General features: G+C 42.7%; 1 protein-coding gene across 6 annotated transcripts in view; it reads left to right on the top strand.

The window, feature by feature from the left end:
- Positions 1 to 20735, top strand: part of eml1 (EMAP like 1) — a 47057-nt gene that overhangs the window by 11546 nt on the left and 14776 nt on the right. For 2 of the 6 annotated variants that reach the window (XM_035167683.2, XM_035167684.2), the window contains exons 1-6: positions 1439 to 1784; positions 14417 to 14599; positions 17016 to 17154; positions 18436 to 18492; positions 19280 to 19408; positions 19624 to 19652. In XM_035167683.2, coding sequence (XP_035023574.2) covers positions 1718 to 1784; positions 14417 to 14599; positions 17016 to 17154; positions 18436 to 18492; positions 19280 to 19408; positions 19624 to 19652 — 604 coding nt within the window. In that variant the 5' untranslated portion in view covers positions 1439 to 1717. Of the gene's footprint in view, positions 1 to 1438; positions 1785 to 11152; positions 11607 to 14416; positions 14600 to 17015; positions 17155 to 18435; positions 18493 to 19279; positions 19409 to 19623; positions 19653 to 20735 lie in introns of those variants that run through there. The other 4 variants (XM_035167688.2, XM_035167689.2, XM_035167685.2 and 1 more) reach the window with 3 other exon arrangements.

The raw sequence follows: 20735 nt of genomic DNA on the forward strand, positions 1-20735 counted from the left end.
GCCAGATAAGACAGACAGAGGACAGAATGGTAATCATGTTTCGACACAGTAGAGATCCCCTGGCAGTGTTCACTTCCAATATGTTCGGTGGCGGCTGCAGGGAAAGATGTGACATTAGTCAGCTGCGGGGTGTCCCCGTGTGACTCCATACCACTACAACTGTGTGTGTTTCTGCTCGTTTTTGATACCACCTGAGAACCTTTTCCAGGACGAACACTGACCTTCTCAGGATCAGATGTTTTTCTGAGCTCCTGGTTAAGGTTAGGGGTTAGATGGGAATTGTGGTTAGGTTACATTACATTACATTTCATTTAGCTGACGCTTATATCCAAAGCGACTTACAATAAGTGCATTCAACCATGAGGGTACAAACCCAGAACAACAAGAATCAAGAAAGTACAATTTCTTCAAGAAAGCCAGGTTAAGGTTAGATATGAACTGGTCATGGTCAGGGATAAGGTTTTTTTTAGGCTGTTCCCAATTAATGGAAGTCATTGCAGTGTCTTCACAAGTAAAGCTGCGCAAACTATCCATGTTGTGTTCTGCACTGATAGCTGAGGATAATTCCGGTTATTTTCTTACGTTGGGGTCATGTAATATGATTAATGTAATGTGACAATCAGCTGAGTGTCTGTGTTTACAAACATCTCAGTTTCTGCCCAACCAGACTAAAACGCAGTCCCGTAGTTTTCGAGCTAAAACGGGGCCAGCTGCATTTCCAAACTTCTCTGTTTTAGTGTCTCTAAAACTCTGTAAAAGTGAGGACACCAAGTGTAACCATAGCAGAGTTTATTCTATTTCAAAAGAAAACGTAGTTGTATGGATGTAGCACAAGTTATTTTCCAGTCATTTTAACTATTGGTTTAGTTTCCTTTATTGTTTGCATCCTCTCCTCTCCTCTCCTCTCCTCTCCTCTCCTCTCCTCTCCTCTCCTCTCCTCTCCTCTCCTCCTCTCCTCTCCTCTCCTCTCCTCTCCTCTCCTCTCTTGCTCACCAAAAGTAGGAGGATCCATCCGTCAGGTCCAGCCCCCTGTACTCTGACTTGTCCACACTGTGTGACAGGGGAAGGCTGGGCTGTCCCGAGCATTATCTTAACACTCACACACTCACACACACACCTCTGACACACACACACACACACACACACACACACACACACACATTAACTGCCTGTGCCAGAGCCTGCCCGCCTGCGCTCTCAGCTCAAGCCCTCTTAAAGCTGTTTTTCTGCTGCTGATCACAGAGAGCTAACGACACCCAGCTGCCTGTGCTGAAGACCGACGGAGGACGAGAGGACAACAGAGGGAGGAGAGGACAAGTTCTCTCAAAACCAGCAGCTTCTTAACTCCTCGTGTGTCTCTGCCGTTCCCGGTGCTGTCATTCTTCAGCAGGGAGTGTTTTTCCCTTGCTGTAGTTCAGGACTTTTTGTGAGAGAGGGGGAGGATTTAAGAAGAGGGGGAAAAGAAGAGGGGTTGGATGTTCACATGACATAATCGTGAATGGGTTGCCATGGTGACTCACCCAGGGAGCCTGACCCGTGCAGAGTGAATGGAGGGAGCGCCTCGGACGCCAAGTGAACGATAAACTAACGGAGAGGAGTCAGCAGAGAGAGAGAGAGAGAGAGAGAGCGAGAAAGAGAGAGAGAGAGAGAGAGAGAGAGAGGGAGAGACAGAGCAAAGGAGTGGTGGATAACAGAGGGAGCGGAGCAGAGGTTGAGAATGGAGGACGGCTTTTCCAGCTACAGCAGCTTGTATGACACCTCATCCCTGCTACAGTTCTGCAACGGTAAAACTAACTAATCCTTCCTCCCCCCATCCCCGCTCTCCTCCTACAGCTGCATGTCGTTTCTCTGGACTTGACATGTCATCAGCTGACTGGCTAAACTTGCCACCCGGCAGAGGTGTGTCTGTGTGTCTGTGTTGCAGACATGAGCTATTTCAGCTCCAGCTCTCGGGTTTAACCTCTATTTGTTGTGTTAACCCTAACCCTAACCCTTTAACATGTTTCCTCATGGTTTAAATCTAGCTGCTCCTAATCTAGATTTAGAAGATATGATGTGTTAATATTCAAGATATTTAGAGGGAAAAACCCACTGTATATTTAAAAGGAAGTTTGTGTAATCAGTGCCAGAATAATGTCAACAGTGCACGACAGCCCAGAGAGCTATTAAACAAAGAAGGAGGGGAGATGAGGAACAGTCCTCTCCTCTCAGCTCTGCCCTGATTACCGAGCGGTATGTTATGAATATATTTCTCCACTGTTGGTTGATTGCAATCAGTTTGCTGAATGACACAGAACAGCACATTATTCCTCATGTTCTGCCTGCTGCACTATAACTTATTTGCTGGCAGAGGGAGAGAGCATATACTCCAGCCTGGTGGTGTTATGGGCGGGAGAGGGTGACTCAGGGAAGAGCGAAAACAGCATGACACATCACTATGAGATCAGTTTGGGTTTTATTTCCAAGAAACAAATAAACCTTCATGTGAGATTAAGTACTTTAAATTATAAACTATATGCTCTTCTGCGTACTTGTATCTCAGTTTTAGATTTTGGTTCTATATATTAGCCTTTCACAGACATTTTGGTATCTGTGTTTATTCTTTCTGCCTCCCTCTCTTTCTGTTGTGTATATTTATGTTTACATTTTACGCTAAAAAAAATCCCCATCGGTCAAGCTCTAGTATGAAGCCCTACATTGTCCAGTTGAGTGAAATCATCGCTGCTGTCCTACTCACTCACTCCAGTTAGGGTTTGATCTCCACACTAACCTGTGTCTCCAACAGAGACTACTTTAGCAGTGGGAGTTTAAACCAGGTCATAGTTTTGTCTCTCAACCAGTTCACTAACTCTTGTTCCCATTCGTGTGGCATCTACATTGCTTTTATTGAACATTTACCATTTTCTCACCGTGTACTTAGCAGTTGCAGTGACTGTGTGCTGCTGGTTTGTGAGCCTAAGCTATTACAGTTGAAGCACAGAGTAATGTAAAGTGGCATTGATGGATAATGAAAAAATCAATAATAGTTACTGTTCTGTGTAAGCACTAGTAGTCAATAGGTTGAGGGAGTACCATTGTCTAATAGAGCAAATTGTGGGTGTGGAATTGCAGAGCACCATCTCCTGCCACGGATACTGGAATCACTGATGTGATGAATTCAGTTAAAAGCTTTTATCCCTTGTGGATCTCTCTCATTAAATTTGTAGCAATCACAAAGGAGGAGATGCAGACAAGGAGACACAGAAGCGTACAGTAGAGATATAGGTCATCCAAAGCTGAAAGATGTCTGCAATATTTCACACAGTATTTACAGTAAAGAGAGATATGATATCTACATTACTGCACAATCTCCACTGGTACATCAAGTCCATCAATGACTAAATACAAACAGTATATCTGTTTTAATTTTTGATGTTATCCAGTGTAAGGAAACAGGAATAAGTAGCAGATGTAGGTGCTAATTCCGGATGACCCAGATTAACGAAGGGAGGAAAGAAGTGTTCGTCCTCTCTGCTCACGTGTTGTATTCCTATGTGATGAGCTAAATGCTGACGGTGCCAGAGATTACACCTGAGATTGGTCGGTTGGATTGACCTTTAAAACAGGTGTAGCAGCGCACAATAATAGAAGATATACAACATATTGTGAGGAAGCTTAGAGGCAGTTACAGCTTCTGCAGTACAGCATTTATGAGATATGTGCTGATAACAGCATCGTAAATGCCTCCGATACTGCTGAAAATGCTGCATGGGGCATGGGCGAGTATGTAAATCTATGTAATGATCCGATACCACATCTTTAAAGTATATTAGTTTCACCCGGATAAAACTGCCATTTCCCCCCCCCCAGAAATCACTTCTTCGGAGATCCAAAACAGCAGTTGAGCTGTACTGCCGCTGGCAAATACTCCTTTTAGAACGTTAAAAAGTGACTTCTGGTAGTGAAACATTCGCCAAAACTAGCTAAAATGTCAGCAGTTACAGTTTGAGTTGAGCTATTTAACGGAAGTCATTGTTGTGTATTCCCAGATTTATTTATTTATTTGTGTTCTTTTACATTATGACTGTAAAACCAGGCCATACAACAATGACAGCAATCCTCACTAACATATGGGGTGAGTAGCATACAGCTGTTAAAATACGTTATCAGGTCGGTTCTCGATATCCGCAGATACGCAGAGTTCAGGTATCGGAATCCGTCTCAGGAAGGGTCAAATGTTATGTGTTGTCCTCAAAGCTCAGTTGTGTGGTGACAAGTGATGGGAATTTGGTGTCAAAGCAGTAAAACAAGCCTATAAGTCCTTCTTTTTTTTAATTGTCTGGTCTTTTTTACCAGAAGAGGTAGAGGACCTGAGCTTTTCTACTTTTTTAGATTCCTCAGCTTACTTCAGATGTCGTGACTGTGAGCAGAGGGAACGTGTGTGAGTTGTCTGACTGTACAGGGTTGTATGTAATCCCTCACAAGTCATGTTTCTTCTCAGAGTGCAAGTTGATCCAAAAAGACATGTTGCTCAGGGGCTGTGCCAGGATTATCCAACCTCCCTCTCTCTCTCTCTCTCTCTCTCTCTCTCTCTCTCTCTCTCTCTCTCTCTCTCTCTCTCTCTCTCTCTCTGTCTTTACTTCATACACACACACTTATACACACGTGCACACACACATCCAAGACTGACTTTAACTTCACTGTCTTCCTCGTTGTTCCAATAGACTGCTTAATTAGGTGAGCCTGTGTGTTAGTGGTTGTCGAAGTTAAAGCTGACGTGTGTGTCTCAGTCGGAGTGTGTTCACATCCACACATCCTCAGGACCAGTGTGTATGTTTGTGTTTGTTTGTGTGTTAGGCCTGTAGGCCAGAGTGACATCATACTCCTCTGCTGCTGTTGTGCAGTGGAACCCAGATCCACTCTAAGCAAAAGCCAATGATGTCATTTATTCCTCTTTTTCTCCCTCTCTCCCTCTCTCCCTCTCTCCCTCTCTCTCTCTCTCTCTCTCTCTCTCTCCCTCTCTCCCTCTCTCTATCTCCCTCCCTCTCTCTCTCTCTCCCCTTGCCCGTGTGTTGTGGAGCACCCAACCACACTAATGTTCAGAGACTAGGTCAGCTAAACTGCAGGCTGCACGCTTTGTCCTCAGGAGGTCAGCTAGCTCAGGCTAACTGAAAATTAGCCCCATTACACACTCTGAGCCACACACACACACACACACACACACACACACACACACACACTGATTACGGCTGATGAGGGAAGTGAATCCTGTAGAGAAGCTTTTTTTCTGTGTTAAATCACATTGTGAATCAGCTGGGTCTGGAGGACAGGGCAGATTTGATTAAATTAGTTTGTGTTGTGCTGCTGGTAATGAGATTGATGTGGTTTTTAACAGAATTTACCAATGTCATGATATCATGACTCCAGCCACTCAAAGGAAAAAATGGTATAGATAAAGGATGAATGGATGGATGAATGACATCAGACAATAACCAAGAAAATTTCTTCTTGTTTCTATTTACTACCCTAAAGCAATGCCTTTTGGAAGCTTTCGCTCACATGGCAGACAGGAGCGTCCTTGAATGCACCTTCAAGTTGTGTTCTGAAATAGGTTTCTGCTCAAAAATGCAAACCTGTGGTATCTTCATGAATTTCAGTGGATGTTGTGAGTTTTAAATAGTATATCAATTAATAATTTGATGAATAATTTGTATTGTTTAGTGTATAAAATGAAAGTGTGCAGTGAAAACTAGCACAGAACGTGTCCAGCAGAGCGTTGAAGTCTACCTGTGGGGGAGGGCCATTGGTAATAAATCAAGTCAGGAGGATCCCACAGAGATGCTATTATTTTTGGTCTGTGCTTGTTTCCTGATCACTAAGGCGACTCTGTCCAGTCAAGGCAAGAAGAGATGAATTAAATTCTATGGTTTTACATGTGCAGATGCTGTAAAGCGCACTCACTCATACAAATGTGTTTCAAATTAGTATGCAAATGATTTCCTGCATAAATCATCCATGTGCATACAGGTATGTGTTTTGACATTCATATGCGCACATGCATATATGCGCATATGAATGCCTGTCCCCTTTTTAATCCCATGGTACGTCACCAAACTGTTTGAGATGAATTAAAGATAAATTAAATGACTTTGTCAGGTTGAATGTCGGCTCAATTATATTTATGTTAATCATCTTCAATGGCACATTGTCTCCACTGGGCCCAGAGTCGCGGCTCATGAGTCGCCCTTCATGTTTATACCGAGCCCAGGATCTCCTCTGACCAGTTGTAATGTGAACAGGTATAATTAACCTCTTGGTGCCTGTGCTGCAGCTCCCACAGGAAGCTCAGCAACCTAATTGGTCCTTTACATCTGTTGTTAATGGAAGAAACAAGGGGGAAGCCCCAGGTGTGTGTGTGTGTGTGTGTGTGTGTGTGTGTGTGTGTGTGTGTGTGTGTGTGTGTGTGTGTGTGTGTGTGTGTGTGTGTGTGTGTGTGTGTGTGTGTGTGTGTGTGTGTGTGTGTGTTCCGATGCAGGCATTCAGCCTACATGTAACAGATGGAGAGGGAAAAGGGGAGAATCCCATTAGAAATTCCATTAAAAATCATCTTGAGCACATTGAACACAGGTGCAGAGATGAGGGGAAAGAGGACAAGTATTGGTTTGTTTTCCTCTGTTATTTTTAGGAAGTTTCAGTTATTTGTAAAACTGTCTCTTTCTACTTGTTTATGTGTAGAGTAGTTGTGCCACTTTGAAGTTGTTTCGTGTCATTACCTCCACCAAGGAGGTCACGTTATCGTTGTAAAGTGTTTGTTTGTGAGTGGGCAGAATTACACAAAACTACTGCACGGATTACCATGAACCTTGGTGGAAGGATGTGGTTTGGGTCAGGAAAGATTCCATAAAATGTTGGGTTGGATATGGATCAGGAAATCGATCCAGAGAAATGTGTTCACTTTCTTTAACATTGTGAGATGGAGCGATTTTGTTGATTTCTCCGAAAACAATTCATGGATCTTGATGAAACAAATCAAGCAGGTTTAGTCGACCGCCATTGATGAGTGTGCGAATTGTGTGCAATTTGGTGCAGATCCAAATAATAGTGAATTTAAAGGTGGTCTCATAAGGGGCCGTGGTGGAGGTATGCGCTCTACTGATGTCTCTTTGTAGTAATGACTTGTCTTTTTAGTTGAAGGTCTGTTCAGTGATCCATCCCTGCTTACAGTCTGCTTGAACTGACCGTCCACTGTCACAACAATGAGTTCAGAACATTTAATGAGTTGGACCAGTGAAGCTTATTGCTCACTCAAGCTAAACGTAGCTGGATTCAGCTGGATTTTCAAGGAGATTTCAAACAATGAATACAAACCAAATAACTCCTGAAATACATTTAAAATCACAGATATAAAACAGTTTATTGAAGGAGAATTCAAGAATAGAAACTTTAAAAGTAAAACTCTCATTACGCAGTTAGAAATAACTCTCTTCAATCGTGTTGTGTAATCATCTTGTCGTTTCACAGTATGTTCCATCCCTCCAGATGGCTTATATACGACTGGCCCATGTTCAGCCTCTGGCAAACATGTGAGATCATTCTCACACCAAAGTGGAAATCTGGTTTACCACAACAACACTGTTACTTGGAGTAACAACACCAATACACACAGACACACACACGCACTGGATGGAACGAGTGTCCTGTCTCCTGTTCCTTCCTGGCTGTTTGTTACAGAGGGACAAAGCCCTGTTTTATGTGGAGAAAGGTTGAGACTCTGAAAGAGGCTTGTGTCAGAGGCTAGAGCCGGTGCCAAGCATGACTTAGTGTTTCTGATTCTTTCCTAAAAGTCACAGCAACGAGAGTCACATCTTTCTCCTGCTGTTTGTTACAGTCAGCCCCCTGGTTGAATTCAGCCAGCGATGTCACTTGTTACGCAGGCTTTTTTGTTCCTTGATAGCATCTTTCAAATCATAGGTTTTGTGATAAAATTGCTGCCTTCATCACAACCTGTCTGTCTTGTGAAAAGTGAGGGTTGTATCATGGTTTTGATATAATTTAGTTGTCAGAGGAAAATTTGCTGTTATTAAAAAATGAGTCAGGGGGATGAAGAGTCACTACAGGTAGATAGGCCTGGATCATGTACAAAATATTTAAAGATTTTTTGTTTTATTGTCATCATGCGACATAACATTGTATAACAAAATTGCAGATATAGTCCCTCTAGGCTACTTTAGTCAAGTCATGAAAATTAATTAATATTCAAGTCACAAAAATAGACGATTGTCATGGTGAAGTGTGGAGGATGAATTCAGTTTTTCCGCCTGAGGCAAGAAAACAGCTCTGATGTCTGGTGGAACAGCAGCTGATGTTTCTCTATCGGTTTCCAGACAGCGGCAGTTTGAACAGGCTGTATCTGGGTTGGGTATTGTCTTTCATCTCAGATTTCTGATAACATTGAGGCTTGGTATAGATCGGTATAAATTATGTTCTGGACTGCAGCAGAGCCGTTCTGGGCCATGGGTATCATAAACCAGTTTTTGAGCACTTAGGATTTGACATCATCTTCATCGATCAGGCGAGCATCATTTTTCTTGTTGCACAGTTCTTCAACGCTGCAGCTTAACATGTCGATGCTCTTCATACCACACTTGTGAGTCTCCATATCGCTCTAAACCAAAAGGCAATCTCTTAGGTTAACAACATAGATGAGAGCCTGAGAATTGAGGGTAAATATTAGAGAAAGACAGTAACCATAGTCCCACGGTTGATTTATTCTTCACCCCCACCACGGTTTAATGAGAGAGAGCGAGGCAGACAAATAGAGCGAGAGGTGAAAGAGGTGAGGGAAAGAAAAGACAAATCCAGCCTGCCGCTGAGCTCAAACCCTCTCAGTTTAGGGATCACTAGCATTGAGCAAGATCTGCTCCACATATCCAGCATAATCCCTCCTCTACACCGTGAACACTTCCTTTTTGACAGAGGAGAGCGTGTGTAGGAGTGTGTGTGCGCTTTGTAAAGCAGAGTGCAGGGATATCGGTGTATATACAGTATGTGTCAGAGTTAAGAAGGAGCTATTCTGCCTCAATGGGCCATATCATCCTCCTCTTTTTTCTTTTTTACCCCCTTACCTCTTTCTTTTTTCTTGTGTTAGATTCGTCTCACTCTCTCTCGGCTTTAGGGACTGCAAACTGCACAATAGGGAGGGGTGTTGCGCTGGACAGTGGGTGTGCCATCCGCTTGGGACCCACAAGATAGCCGGCTTTCATGTTAAAGTGTCATGCTAGTTATCAATGCAGTGCTAAAGAGAAGTACACAGGAAATACAATCCACAACTAGATGAAAGCACAAGCACAATGTGATTGGCTGGTGCCTCCTTTGTTGCATAAAAAGTTGAGCTCTGTACAACTTCTACCGTACGCAGCGTTAGCAACGTGTCACCATGAAACCACAATGGAATTCAGCAACACTGGACGTAACCCCATTTAAAGTGAATGAACAGCATTTTGGTTGAAGCCTCCAGCATGTGAGTCCAGCGTTAGAGCTTACACTGTGCTTTGTTTTTTAAAATTGACCTTCCCCTGCATCGTCATTATCAATTAACTTGGGAAAGAAAACTTTCTCCCTCCTTTCATACCTTAAAATATAGTACCGGTACTAAAAAGTACTAAAAAAGACAAATTAGAGGTGGAATTATATATCTCGGTATTCATGCAGTAGCTAGGATTGGTTCCGGCCCCCTGCGGCACTCAAAAGATAAGCAGTAGGCTGTAGCTAATGCATGCATAGATGGGCCAGCTTTAATGTGTATAGCACATTAAATACACATCATTAATCCCATAATGATTCACTGTGCAAACTGGAGTGATAATTAGATTTATGCGATGTTTTTATTTATTTATTCTCTCAAGCAATCTTGAAATCTCCTCTCATTTCTCTCATCCCCTACAAATAATTTGTACACACTCCCTTAGATCTTTGTGACATCTGATCATTGTGTATGCGTGCGTGCGTGCGTGCGTGCGTGCGTGCGTGCGTGCGTGCGTGCGTGCGCAGCAAGGTGATTCCCATTTGACCTGAGTTTGACTCCAGGAAGGATGTGACTGATGGGAGGAAGGAATCCTCTAACATGTTTCTAGAATCTCCTGTGGGAGGTCGTTTGGCTGCTCATCATTCTCCTCTTTGACCCACAAGCACACACACACACACACACACACACACACACACACACACACACACACACACACACACACACACACACACACACACACACACACACACACACACACACACACACACATACACACACACTCCTTATGACCCCTGGACACACTCATCCTCACCTCCATCATTCTCTCTTTTATCCCTTTGTCAGTCTTTCCCTGATTCTTCAGTGCTGTTGTTTTGACATGAAAACAAGCTCCTGAACCCCAGTTTTTCTTTGTGTATATTTACATCCTTGCAGTGAATGTGGCAGTGCACACAGAGTGAAGGAGTGACTCAGCTAAAAAGCCAGACAGCTCAGCTCAGCACCGGGCTGCTGCATTGCTTAAAATGCGAGAGTGCTCCCTCAGAAGTGTTTCCCAAGAACGATTTTAGTCGTTCTAATCCTTCGGTGTATTGATCTTTGCAGCAGATGAGATGGGTCAGAGCATGTGTCCACCCTCCAGTGTTTATTATTGATGGCAGTGAGTTCAGTAAATGACTCAAAATTAAGATGGAGATAAAGGCAGCTGATGATGGGTGTGGTGGTTTTAGAGCAGGGAACATTTACTCCAGAGTGTCTGTTTGCTGTTTTCCCTTCCTTAAATATCTGTGTTGGAAGTGATGGACAAGCATTGGGCAGGCGAGTGGCCCTGCCAGGAAGACATCGCCTTGCAGAGGAAGGTAATAGGGAAGCAGCGTGTCACAACGCATTAGTCTGAGCAGATAGATGGGCTCGGATCTGTCAAGAATTTAGTGACCCAGCCACGTATTGACTAGATAATGAAACAGGGACAGAAAAAGAAGTCAGGCTGCCGCTGGAAGAAGACTGACAAAAATGGAGTGATTTAAACAGCCGGCTACCCGGTGTGAATACCACGCGGGAGCAAGGGGATGTAGGTCGGGGGGTGTAATGATCTGTTTTTGTGGGGGATAAAAGAGAGACAGGGTGGGGGGGAAACATGTGGTGATGGATTTGTTGTCAGAGTAAGATTGACATCTGCCTCTCTGGACAGAAATCATGTGACCTGAGCCCCACAGTGGTGCAGTCACATCAGGGCCAAATTTAGCCATATTCCAAACTGACTCAGCTGGAGATCAGAGTCACACCATCAACACACATCTTCTATAAAACACCAGACTTAACTGGCACTGGCCTTTTCTGATATTGGTCATTGGGCGTCGACACGCCCCCCCAGAGGGTTTTAACTGGGGAGCGGGGTGACAGAGGGAGGATGTTAGCCCAGAGCCGGAGTACCACGTCCGTGACAGCCAGTCATTGTGTTGCAGCGACTGATAGTGTCAGTGTTGGGAGCAGACCCACAACAGATGCTGAACAGATAATAGAAGCTTTATCTGTGGATATCAACTCCGTGACACACATTTACATGTGAATATGAACAAGGGCTCCTTCAAAGAAAGCATGTCAGGTGAGCAGAGAGTTATTAAGATCCAGTTTTATCTCTGGAATATTCTTTGTCAATGTTGTTTTTTTTTTTAAAGATGAAGCAGTTAGATTGGCACTGTGTGTTATGAAAAAAGAAAACATTTCCTTTCAGTAGTAATAAGTCTGTAAGTGAATGTATGAGCATATACACTGAGGCAGACACATTTCTCATTGTGCTTTATGATACGGTGCTGGTTGTGTCATGTATCAGACTGAACACCTGCAGTTTTCATTTGACTCCATGTGTGGTTTCATTATGGGATTCTCATTCTCATTTAGTGGACAGATGAGAATATTAGAGGGTGCAAACATGAAGTGCGACAGATGTATTGCTATCATAACATTACAGCCTGTCACACCTTGTCAACCTTGACATCCAATTCTGCTCCGCTGATGCTTTTTAGTCACACTGGCACAGCTGGATGGTTCAGGACGGCAGTGTTGGTCAATTTAAATATCTGAGCATGTATTGGACTGATTTTCCTGCAGTTTTGGAAAATCATGGTTCTCAGAGGATGGAGGCTAATGAATTAGTTGATCCTGTGAGTTTTAGTCCCACCAGAATGTTGACATTTGTTGTTTTAGCTCAAATGTCCCTCAAGGTAACTTTTTAGTTTGGCTCATGTCCCATCCACTAACATGGAGGAGACAGGGTTTACCACCTATCCCGTAGCCAGCCACCAGTTGGCGATCAATATGATTTGGCTTCACTTTGGGGGAGCTATCATGTCGTCCATCTTTATATACAGTGTATTGTTTAGTCCACGTCCAATTCACTAACAAGGTGGAGGTGTGATTTATGACCAAACCTCAAGTTTTTACTTTATTGTTGTCACATCACACATTAATGGATTTATTTTCAAACCCTGGTAACAGTTTGGGAAAGTACAGACAAATTATCTCATCCTGCTGTCAATCTGCGTCAAATCAGAAAAATCGACTGTGTCATCCTGCTAATAGTCGCTGTGTTAGCTTTGTCACTGTGAGCGTTAATCACAAGACAGCAGTAATGACTGTGACTGACTGAAGCTGAATACAAGAGGGCACTGGAGGATGTGTTTGTGTGTGTGTGAGCTCTAATTGTTTGATTCAGACATTTAGAATCTGCTCAGATTTACCATTTTCTGTGTCATCATTTAAGCGTCCCATCTGCTTAATGCATCATCGTGTCTCATGGAGGTTCTCTCTGACTCAAACAATTCATAATCAGCTGACAGCCGCCGGATTGTACTCACTAATGGAATTTGTCCAGTCATAAACAAATCTGTGAAATTACTTTTTCCGGCAACGAAAATGACTTCACTGGACCAAATACTGGAATATACTTCTGAATACTTCTTGTGAATACTTGTTGTAACATATTATTTCCATGATTATTTAGAGTTTCTCATGATAAAAGTTGATATATCTGCTCAGAAAATTAAGTCTGACTGTATCTTATCATGTTTTCCACTTGAATATGTTAACTTTTTGAGATTTTTTTAATTTCAGAGGGGGAAATTATGTTTTATTGTCTTTCGTATTGCAGCAATGATTGTATGGACTACATTTAATTTTCTGCCAATAAAAATACAACAAACATGAGGGATTTATTTATCTACAGGCAAAATATAATTCTGTTCAGGGACGTCCTAAATCCCTGAGCGGCTTTTATTTATCAAAGAGACTCAGACGTTCATCACACCACTTTGCTTTCACCGTGTTGTCTGTCGTACTTGATTGTTTGAGAATGTTATTTACCAAAGTCAAGAGTTTCCTCCGTTTTCAATAATGTTTTCAGGCGGTCGGGGTTTAAAGCAGATTCACAGGAGGAACGCACACAGCAGATCTGCCTAATCACCAGATGCCTGCTCTCTAATGCATAATGCATCAGACTTTTATTACAAGTCTGCAGGGAAAACACAGCAGTGATTTACATTAATATTTCATCACATCGCTGTGACATCAAAAGCTTAATGGAGGGGACCCTGCGTGTGTGTATGTGTGTGTCTTTGTGTGTGTGTGTGTTCATGTGTGTTATCATTAATGAAGTAGACCCTGGTGACCAGAGCTTGGCCTCTGTCGGGGTGTCAGGTGGAGAGGTGAACATAATGTGTCAAGTTAGTTTAAACTCAAAGAGCTGACATTCATAACAGGCTCATGACTGAAGGGTTTTAGCCGTCAGCGCTTTGAATCCAAGAGTCTGAATAGTGTGAAAGGATGAAAGTGAGATTGGGTTTTGAATGGGGTTCGCTCCAGTCCTGCCTTTTTCTTTTTTCTCATTTTCTCTTTGAATTCTCAGATTCAGCTTTTTCTGACCTGAAGTAAAACAGAATCTTGACAGTTCGTTTTCTCATCGAACTTTCATGAAAGGAAATAATTTAATTTTCTAAAATGTTGAACTATTCCTTTTCATATATGTTGCCTCTGCTTAAAAATTACATGCACTCTTAGATATCAGTTCACTAAATATGCTTTTTTTTTCATTAGCACCCATTAATTATTCTCTGTGAAATTGGTGAAAAAAAGTGGGACATTTTTTTATCTGCCCCTTTTTATGGATCCACATTTTATGGGTTCTTTCTTGGCCCATGTAGCACCTCCCCTCCAAGTTTTTGGGAAATCTGATGAGTAGCTCTTTTAAAATCCTGCCGAGAAACAAACCTACAAACAAACATAGACAGGGGCATAAACATGTCCAAGGTAATTAACTCACCTGGGATGAGAGACTTATAGCAGGACTGTTGGTATACACTGTACCAGGCGTACCTAATAAACTGGCCACTGTCTCACCAGCTCTCTGTGTTCCCTCAGATGACAGTGCGTCAGCCGCCAGCAGTATGGAGGTGACCGACCGCATCGCCTCCCTGGAGCAGAGGGTCCAGATGCAGGAGGATGAGATCCAGCTGCTGAAGTCAGCTCTGGCCGACGTGGTCCGCAGGCTCAACCACTCTGAGGAGCAGCAGGCCATGGGGTCACGCAGGGGACCCACTAAAGGTAAAATACAACGTATGTGCTTGTGAAATGAGTCAGTATCCAAACAATGGTCAACGGGTCATCTGGTATTAGTTCAGATGAACACACGCTCGCCGGCTTATTCACCCACTTTTGATAGACATCCTTTCTTTCTTTTCTTTCTTTTCTCACTTTCCTCTCTCTCTCCACCTGATGTCTCGTTCTAAACCTGTTAAGTCCCTTTCCCTGGCTGACTAGTGGTCCATCTCCTGTCCTCTCTCCTCCTGGGCTGTGTTGTCGTGTTGTTAAATGTGTCGTGTGTTACGTGTATAGACCCGGCTTTGATGAGAAAGTCTCCCTCAGCAGACAGCAATGCTGGGAAGCCAGGTAGGCTGACTGTGTGGTCTGTGTGCACTAACCAGGCCTGCTGTTGTGCGTACGAGCAAACACATTTCAGTCACTGCCTGCAGAGAATTGTGTTGTTTGTTTACAAACAAACAATTTGTGTTGTTTAGTATTTAGACAGGAAACAAACAGTTAGTGCCAGTACTGCTCTGCCTGAGGTCAACGCACTGTGATCTGAGTGTAAACACAAGCAGTGGATAGAAACTATATTTTTTATCAAAGGGAAAAACTCAACATGACTTTTTAGACTTTTGAGTCTGTGAAATCATGTGAAAATATTCTGAACTGTCACAACAGTGTGGGAATAAGTTATTAAACATGTGTATTCAAAGGACTATTCCCCCAAAACTATTTCCCCCTCTTATTAAACTAGATTAAAACTAGAACTAATAGGATTAAATTAAGCTTTAATAACATTAGTTTCTGCATTAGTAAAATTCACTTAATCTAGAACTCTGTGTACAATTTATTTAAATGTTGTATCTCTCTCTCTGTTCTTCCTTCTATTTCTGTTCTCACTCCACCTGGCATCACTTTGTGAATAATGTAGGAAGCAGACATAAGAAATGTTACATAGCAGCACATCATCACAGAATTTTACATTATAGATTTTTTTGTGTCTCCGTTTTTGTTGTATAACAACACTGCATGAGTCGATATCAGCTGAGGACTGTCTTGCACACATCGTACCTTCACCCCACAGGCAGATGAAGCCTGCATGTGAAATCAACTGCACCTCATTCGGGTTTTTTATGTCCACAAACGTGCATTTGAGGGATTAGGCCCAAACAGACTGAGCTGCTGCTTCCGCGGTGACTGGATGGAGGTTCAGTTTGATTTGGGAGCTTGAGGATAATGATTTAGATTCAGAGCGGCTCTCCCTTATTGTTCTCCACTAGCAGCCCGCTCGACTCCACTGAAGCACAATGATCTGCTTCAGAAAGCTCAACACATGCACACACCAACACACACATTCATCTTCTTTAACATGCTAACAAAATTACAACCTCAGTTTGCCCCTGCTGGGTAATTACTACAAGAAAGATAATGGAGCAGAATGTGTGTGTAGGCCTGAGTGCATGCACATGAGTGTGTGTTTTTGTGTGTGTGCACCTGATCTTGTGTGTGTCCCTGCTGGATGAAACACTGTCTATTAAATATTTATCACTGCAGATAAAGCTGCAGCTTGGATTTGTTATTCCCGGCTTGTCTGACTGCCGTATGTCCCCTGTGTGAGTGTGTGTGTGAGTGTGTGTGTGTGTGTGTGTGTGTGTGTGTGTGTGTGTGTGTGTGTGTGTGTGTGTGTGTGTGTGTGTGTGTGTGTGTGTGTGTGTGTGTGTGTGTGTGTGGTTGAATTAAAACGTTAAATAAATCCATTTAAGATTTGAACTACAGTCTCTAAAGTTAGTTAATGTGTTTATATATGTTATATTATGTCTTTGAACCCCTTACTGAACAGCGTGCAGAACGAGTGCTGTATATGTGTAGTGGTTAAGGCTTCGACAATAATGGGGACACTTAATATCTCACCCACCAATACAAACTGTTAAAGCGCAATTTCAGTTTTTTTAATTATGATTGTTATTGTAATCACGCTCAACTGGACTGGAAATGATTATATCTCAAGCCACCTAATGGCTAAAGGTGGAATAAATACTCTTCAGATATCGTTTTTAATTCAAATAGAATATGGTTCTTGATTATTCTGCTAATCTTACAATTTTTTTAATTTTTGTTGTCATAAACAAATCATCTTTATACATTATACTCCCGGCCGAACCATATTTCCTTCTCATAATGTCTGACATAAATACAGTATAGTGTAGGAACAAAATGTCGAACACAATACTACATGTAATGTTGAGGACACGCGCATAAACGTGTTATTTCCAATGCATGCTGGGGGTTCTTTGCACTCCACCTACCCTCCTGGGATGCAACAGTGTATCTAAATATAATGATAATAGCAAACACCATTAAAAGCAGCCTTGCTGATGGACCCTATAGTCCAGTGTTATGACTGAACATGCTCCTCTGCTGTTCTTTCTTCCAGCCAGGCCAATGATTGCCACCCTGCCGTTACGGCCCACAGTAAACAACGGGACCGTCCTACCAAAGAAAGGCAGCGGCACTCTGCCCTCCCCATCTGGACCTGGATCCAGAAAGGACACCAGCACACCGGCCAACAAGAGGTGAGGAAACTGAAACTGCACCTTTTCTAAGGGAAATGATTTGGGCTACAAGTGGAAGTTGATTTGTGCCAATTTTGTAATTATGTTTTACTGACACTTATTAGCATATTTGTAAACTTGTCCAGCCCTCATATATATTTATATATATTTATATGGCAGCTGAAGGCTCCTGTTGATTATTGCATTTTTCTCTCCTGGCATTTTTTCATTGTGTCTGTGTCATGTCAAACTGTTTCAGCCATAAATCCTCACATTTCTGCTTTTTTATCAGGCGAAGCCAATTACATTAAAATTTGCTGATAAACAGAGAGACAGAATTGTTATCTTCTCTACTGTGTGTGTGCGTGTGTGCATGCGTGCGTGCGTGCGTGCGTGTGGTGTGTGTGTCCATACATGCTTATAGAGCACAGGTTATCAATCTAGTCTGTCAGGGGAGCAGTAGCCTTTTCCCATCTCTGGATGTCATTACCATAATCAGATGAAGCTCAGCAGACAGCAGGGACCAGCTCCAGTCCAAACAGATGTTCACTCCCCTGAGAAGTTGTTTCCATGTCTTTAACTGTGTGTACTTTTATTTCTGCTTCTGAGGGCAGTAAAAAAACGTCTCTGTACCTTGAAATGTAAACAGTTGATGGAAACTAACCTCAAACAACAAGCAGGACAGTATCAAATTAGGAAATGTTTGGTCTGGTCTATTTCCTCGCTGTCCCTGGAGTTGGTTTGTGTCTTTAAGGGCATCTGACTCTTCATAAAGTAGAAGTACTACTGAGGTCATGGACCCATGTCTCACTAACATTCATAAATATATTTGAAACACACCCAAGGGCGGCTGTGGTAAAAGGTAGAGAGGGTCGTCCACTAACCAGAAGTTTGGTGGTTTCAGTCCAGTCTCCATTCTATAGTGTCCTTGGATGGCTGTACAGACAGTGTATGAATTGTGTGTGATAGAAAAGCGCTGTATGAATGTGGGCCTGAATGGGTTAATGTTGCCTCTACTGTAAAGCAGTGTAAAGGTCGATAAGTGCTATATAAAAACAATCAATTTCAATATATGTATATATTTGTTCATTTAAATATGCATGAGATTGTGGATTTTAGCTCAACTGAATTATAACTTGTCATCAGCTGTTTATCTTTATGTGTTGTCTGTCTTTTCTGTCCTCCCTTCTGCCCTCTTGTATTGTCCCTCTCTACTGGGTTGCTCTCTGATAACATGTCCTTTCCTCTATGATGTTATATCCTGTTTATGTCCTGTCCATCTACTGTGTGATGTCCTTCCAGTCTGTCCAGTTTGTCCTCTTTGTCTGGATCTACCAGAATTCTCTATCTGCCTCTCAGGTGAGAGTGTCAAGTTACAGCTATTAACCATCACTATTTTCCTTCACTATTTATCTCATCTGTTCGCTCGCTCCATGTTGTTTGACTCATCGATCTTTGGAGCAGCGTGTTGTGTTGTTTACTGTCTGTATTTGCGATTAGTCTAAATTGCAGATTAGTCTCAATCCCATCAGTGTTGGAGTACACACACAACAGCCTCCCCCAATACCCTATGGCCCAATTACTGTGATTCCTCCTGGGATAACACAGCAAACAACAGTCTCTCTCTTTTTATTCTGTTCTGCTCTTTAGTGAACAAACACATGCAGGCTCTCCAGAAGGGATAACGGCCACTGGCCAGTTTTACGATTTGAATAGACTTCTCTCCCCTAGGGAGGATTAGGTGACTGTGCCTACTGGCCATTGGACTGCTGATGGAGCCTTTTCATTGTTGTAAATAGGCAGACTGTCTGCACTGCCAATATGCAGATCTGCACAGGTCTGTGCTAGAGCTGTAGTTATAATCAGCCCTGTGGAGTAAACAGATATATCCACATACTTCTCTGAGTCACACAGTTTTCTGAAAAGTGTCAGGTAATATTTCACGACACTTTTAAGCTGAATCGTCAAATAAATACCCCCCGTGTGTGCTTTCAGAAGCAATTTCTGCGATGAAAACTGTACCAGAGGGTGTTTTTAAAAAAGCAGCATCAGGTGGTTTCATGACCTATTTCTTGTTTTTCTCCCCTTCTCCTCCTCTCTGTCTTTATTTGCCTCTGCCCATCTTCCCTCGCTCTCCCCACCGCAGCACTGTGAGGAGAGCCAACTCTAACGAGCACGTGGGAACTCTCACGCGTAAAGATTCGGGCGACTCCAAGGGCAACCGAACTCGCGCCGGATCCACCGGCAGCAACTCCAGCGGCAAAAAAAGCGACAGGTAACACGGACATATTGATGGCCGCGTCTTTTCATTTCTGAGCCACGAACAAACACATCACTGACATTTTCTGTTCAAGCAAGATTGTAGTCTGTGTTTTAATCAGATTTAGTTTGACACTTAAATAACAGATAAATCAACGACATACAGCAGATGTGGTTTTTCCTGAGCGGGACGCTGATTGACAGCTGTGTGTTTGCTCATTTACTTTGCAGCAAACAGAGGGATCCAGTGTTTAACGCAGGTAAGAACCAGAGGCTTTTTATGGCTCTGTAGCCTGAAAGCTATGATTGTCACATGCTATGATACCACCCACTGAGAGCCATGACACACCAGCTGCTCAGTGGTTCTCTGTGTCAGTCAGAGGTCAATGCGTTTTTAAGGACATTTGCAGACGATTCATTAACCTTATGAATGTTCCCAAATCAGATTAAACTGTGAAGGGGAAATACATTTTGTCAAATTATGGCTTAAGCCGGTGCTTTGAACTGTTTTCTGCACAGAGAACAACTGAGAGCGACTCAAATATCTATGTATTCATCTTTTCCATGATCCATCCATTAACAAGTAACCAGTCCACCTCATCCATGACTCCATCTTCACATCCCAGTGTCCACATTTGTCCACATTTTCTCCTTTTAACGTTCTCTTTTTGCATTTTTTGTTGCACTATTTAAATTCAATTAAAGGCAAATTCCTTTTTTCTCAGCATTCTGACTATGGGTCATAAAAACGTTGCACTCGTCACCTCTTTTGTGTAGAGACTGAGAAAAACATTGGATTAGCTACTGTAGTTTACTCATCAGTGGTTTGTTATGACACCTCTCCAGCTGATTGATTGATATTATCTATGTGAACCACAGACTTTATATAAAGATGGACGACTGACAACGTCACTCCCCAAAAGTGACGCAAAAGTGTCTAGATCGCCCCCTGATGGCTCGCTGCAGTATCATAAACTCCCTCGTCCTCTGTGTTAGTGGATGGGACATGTACTAAACAAAGAAGTCAAAGTACACGTCAAGTAATTGTTTCTCCAAGAGGGTTTCTGTCGTTCTTATCACACTGATGTACGTTCCAGTGTTCACCTTTCGAGTAGGTTTGGTGCTGTAATAATGGGGGAAACGACTCACTTGCGATTATTTGAGGACGTGTATTGGTGGGACATCGATACCACAGCTCCACCCCCCCAATCACTACTGCAGAGACTCTGGCGCCACGTGCACAAGGGAATTAAATGAAATGAAGGAGGTTTTTCTCTCCACAGTCACCAAATTGCTTGTTCATCGTGGAGAACTGTTGTCTCGACCTTACTTTGTAAAGTGCC

This window comes from Hippoglossus stenolepis, chromosome 10 (assembly GCF_022539355.2).
Source record: "Hippoglossus stenolepis isolate QCI-W04-F060 chromosome 10, HSTE1.2, whole genome shotgun sequence".
Lineage (NCBI taxonomy): Eukaryota > Metazoa > Chordata > Actinopteri > Pleuronectiformes > Pleuronectidae > Hippoglossus > Hippoglossus stenolepis.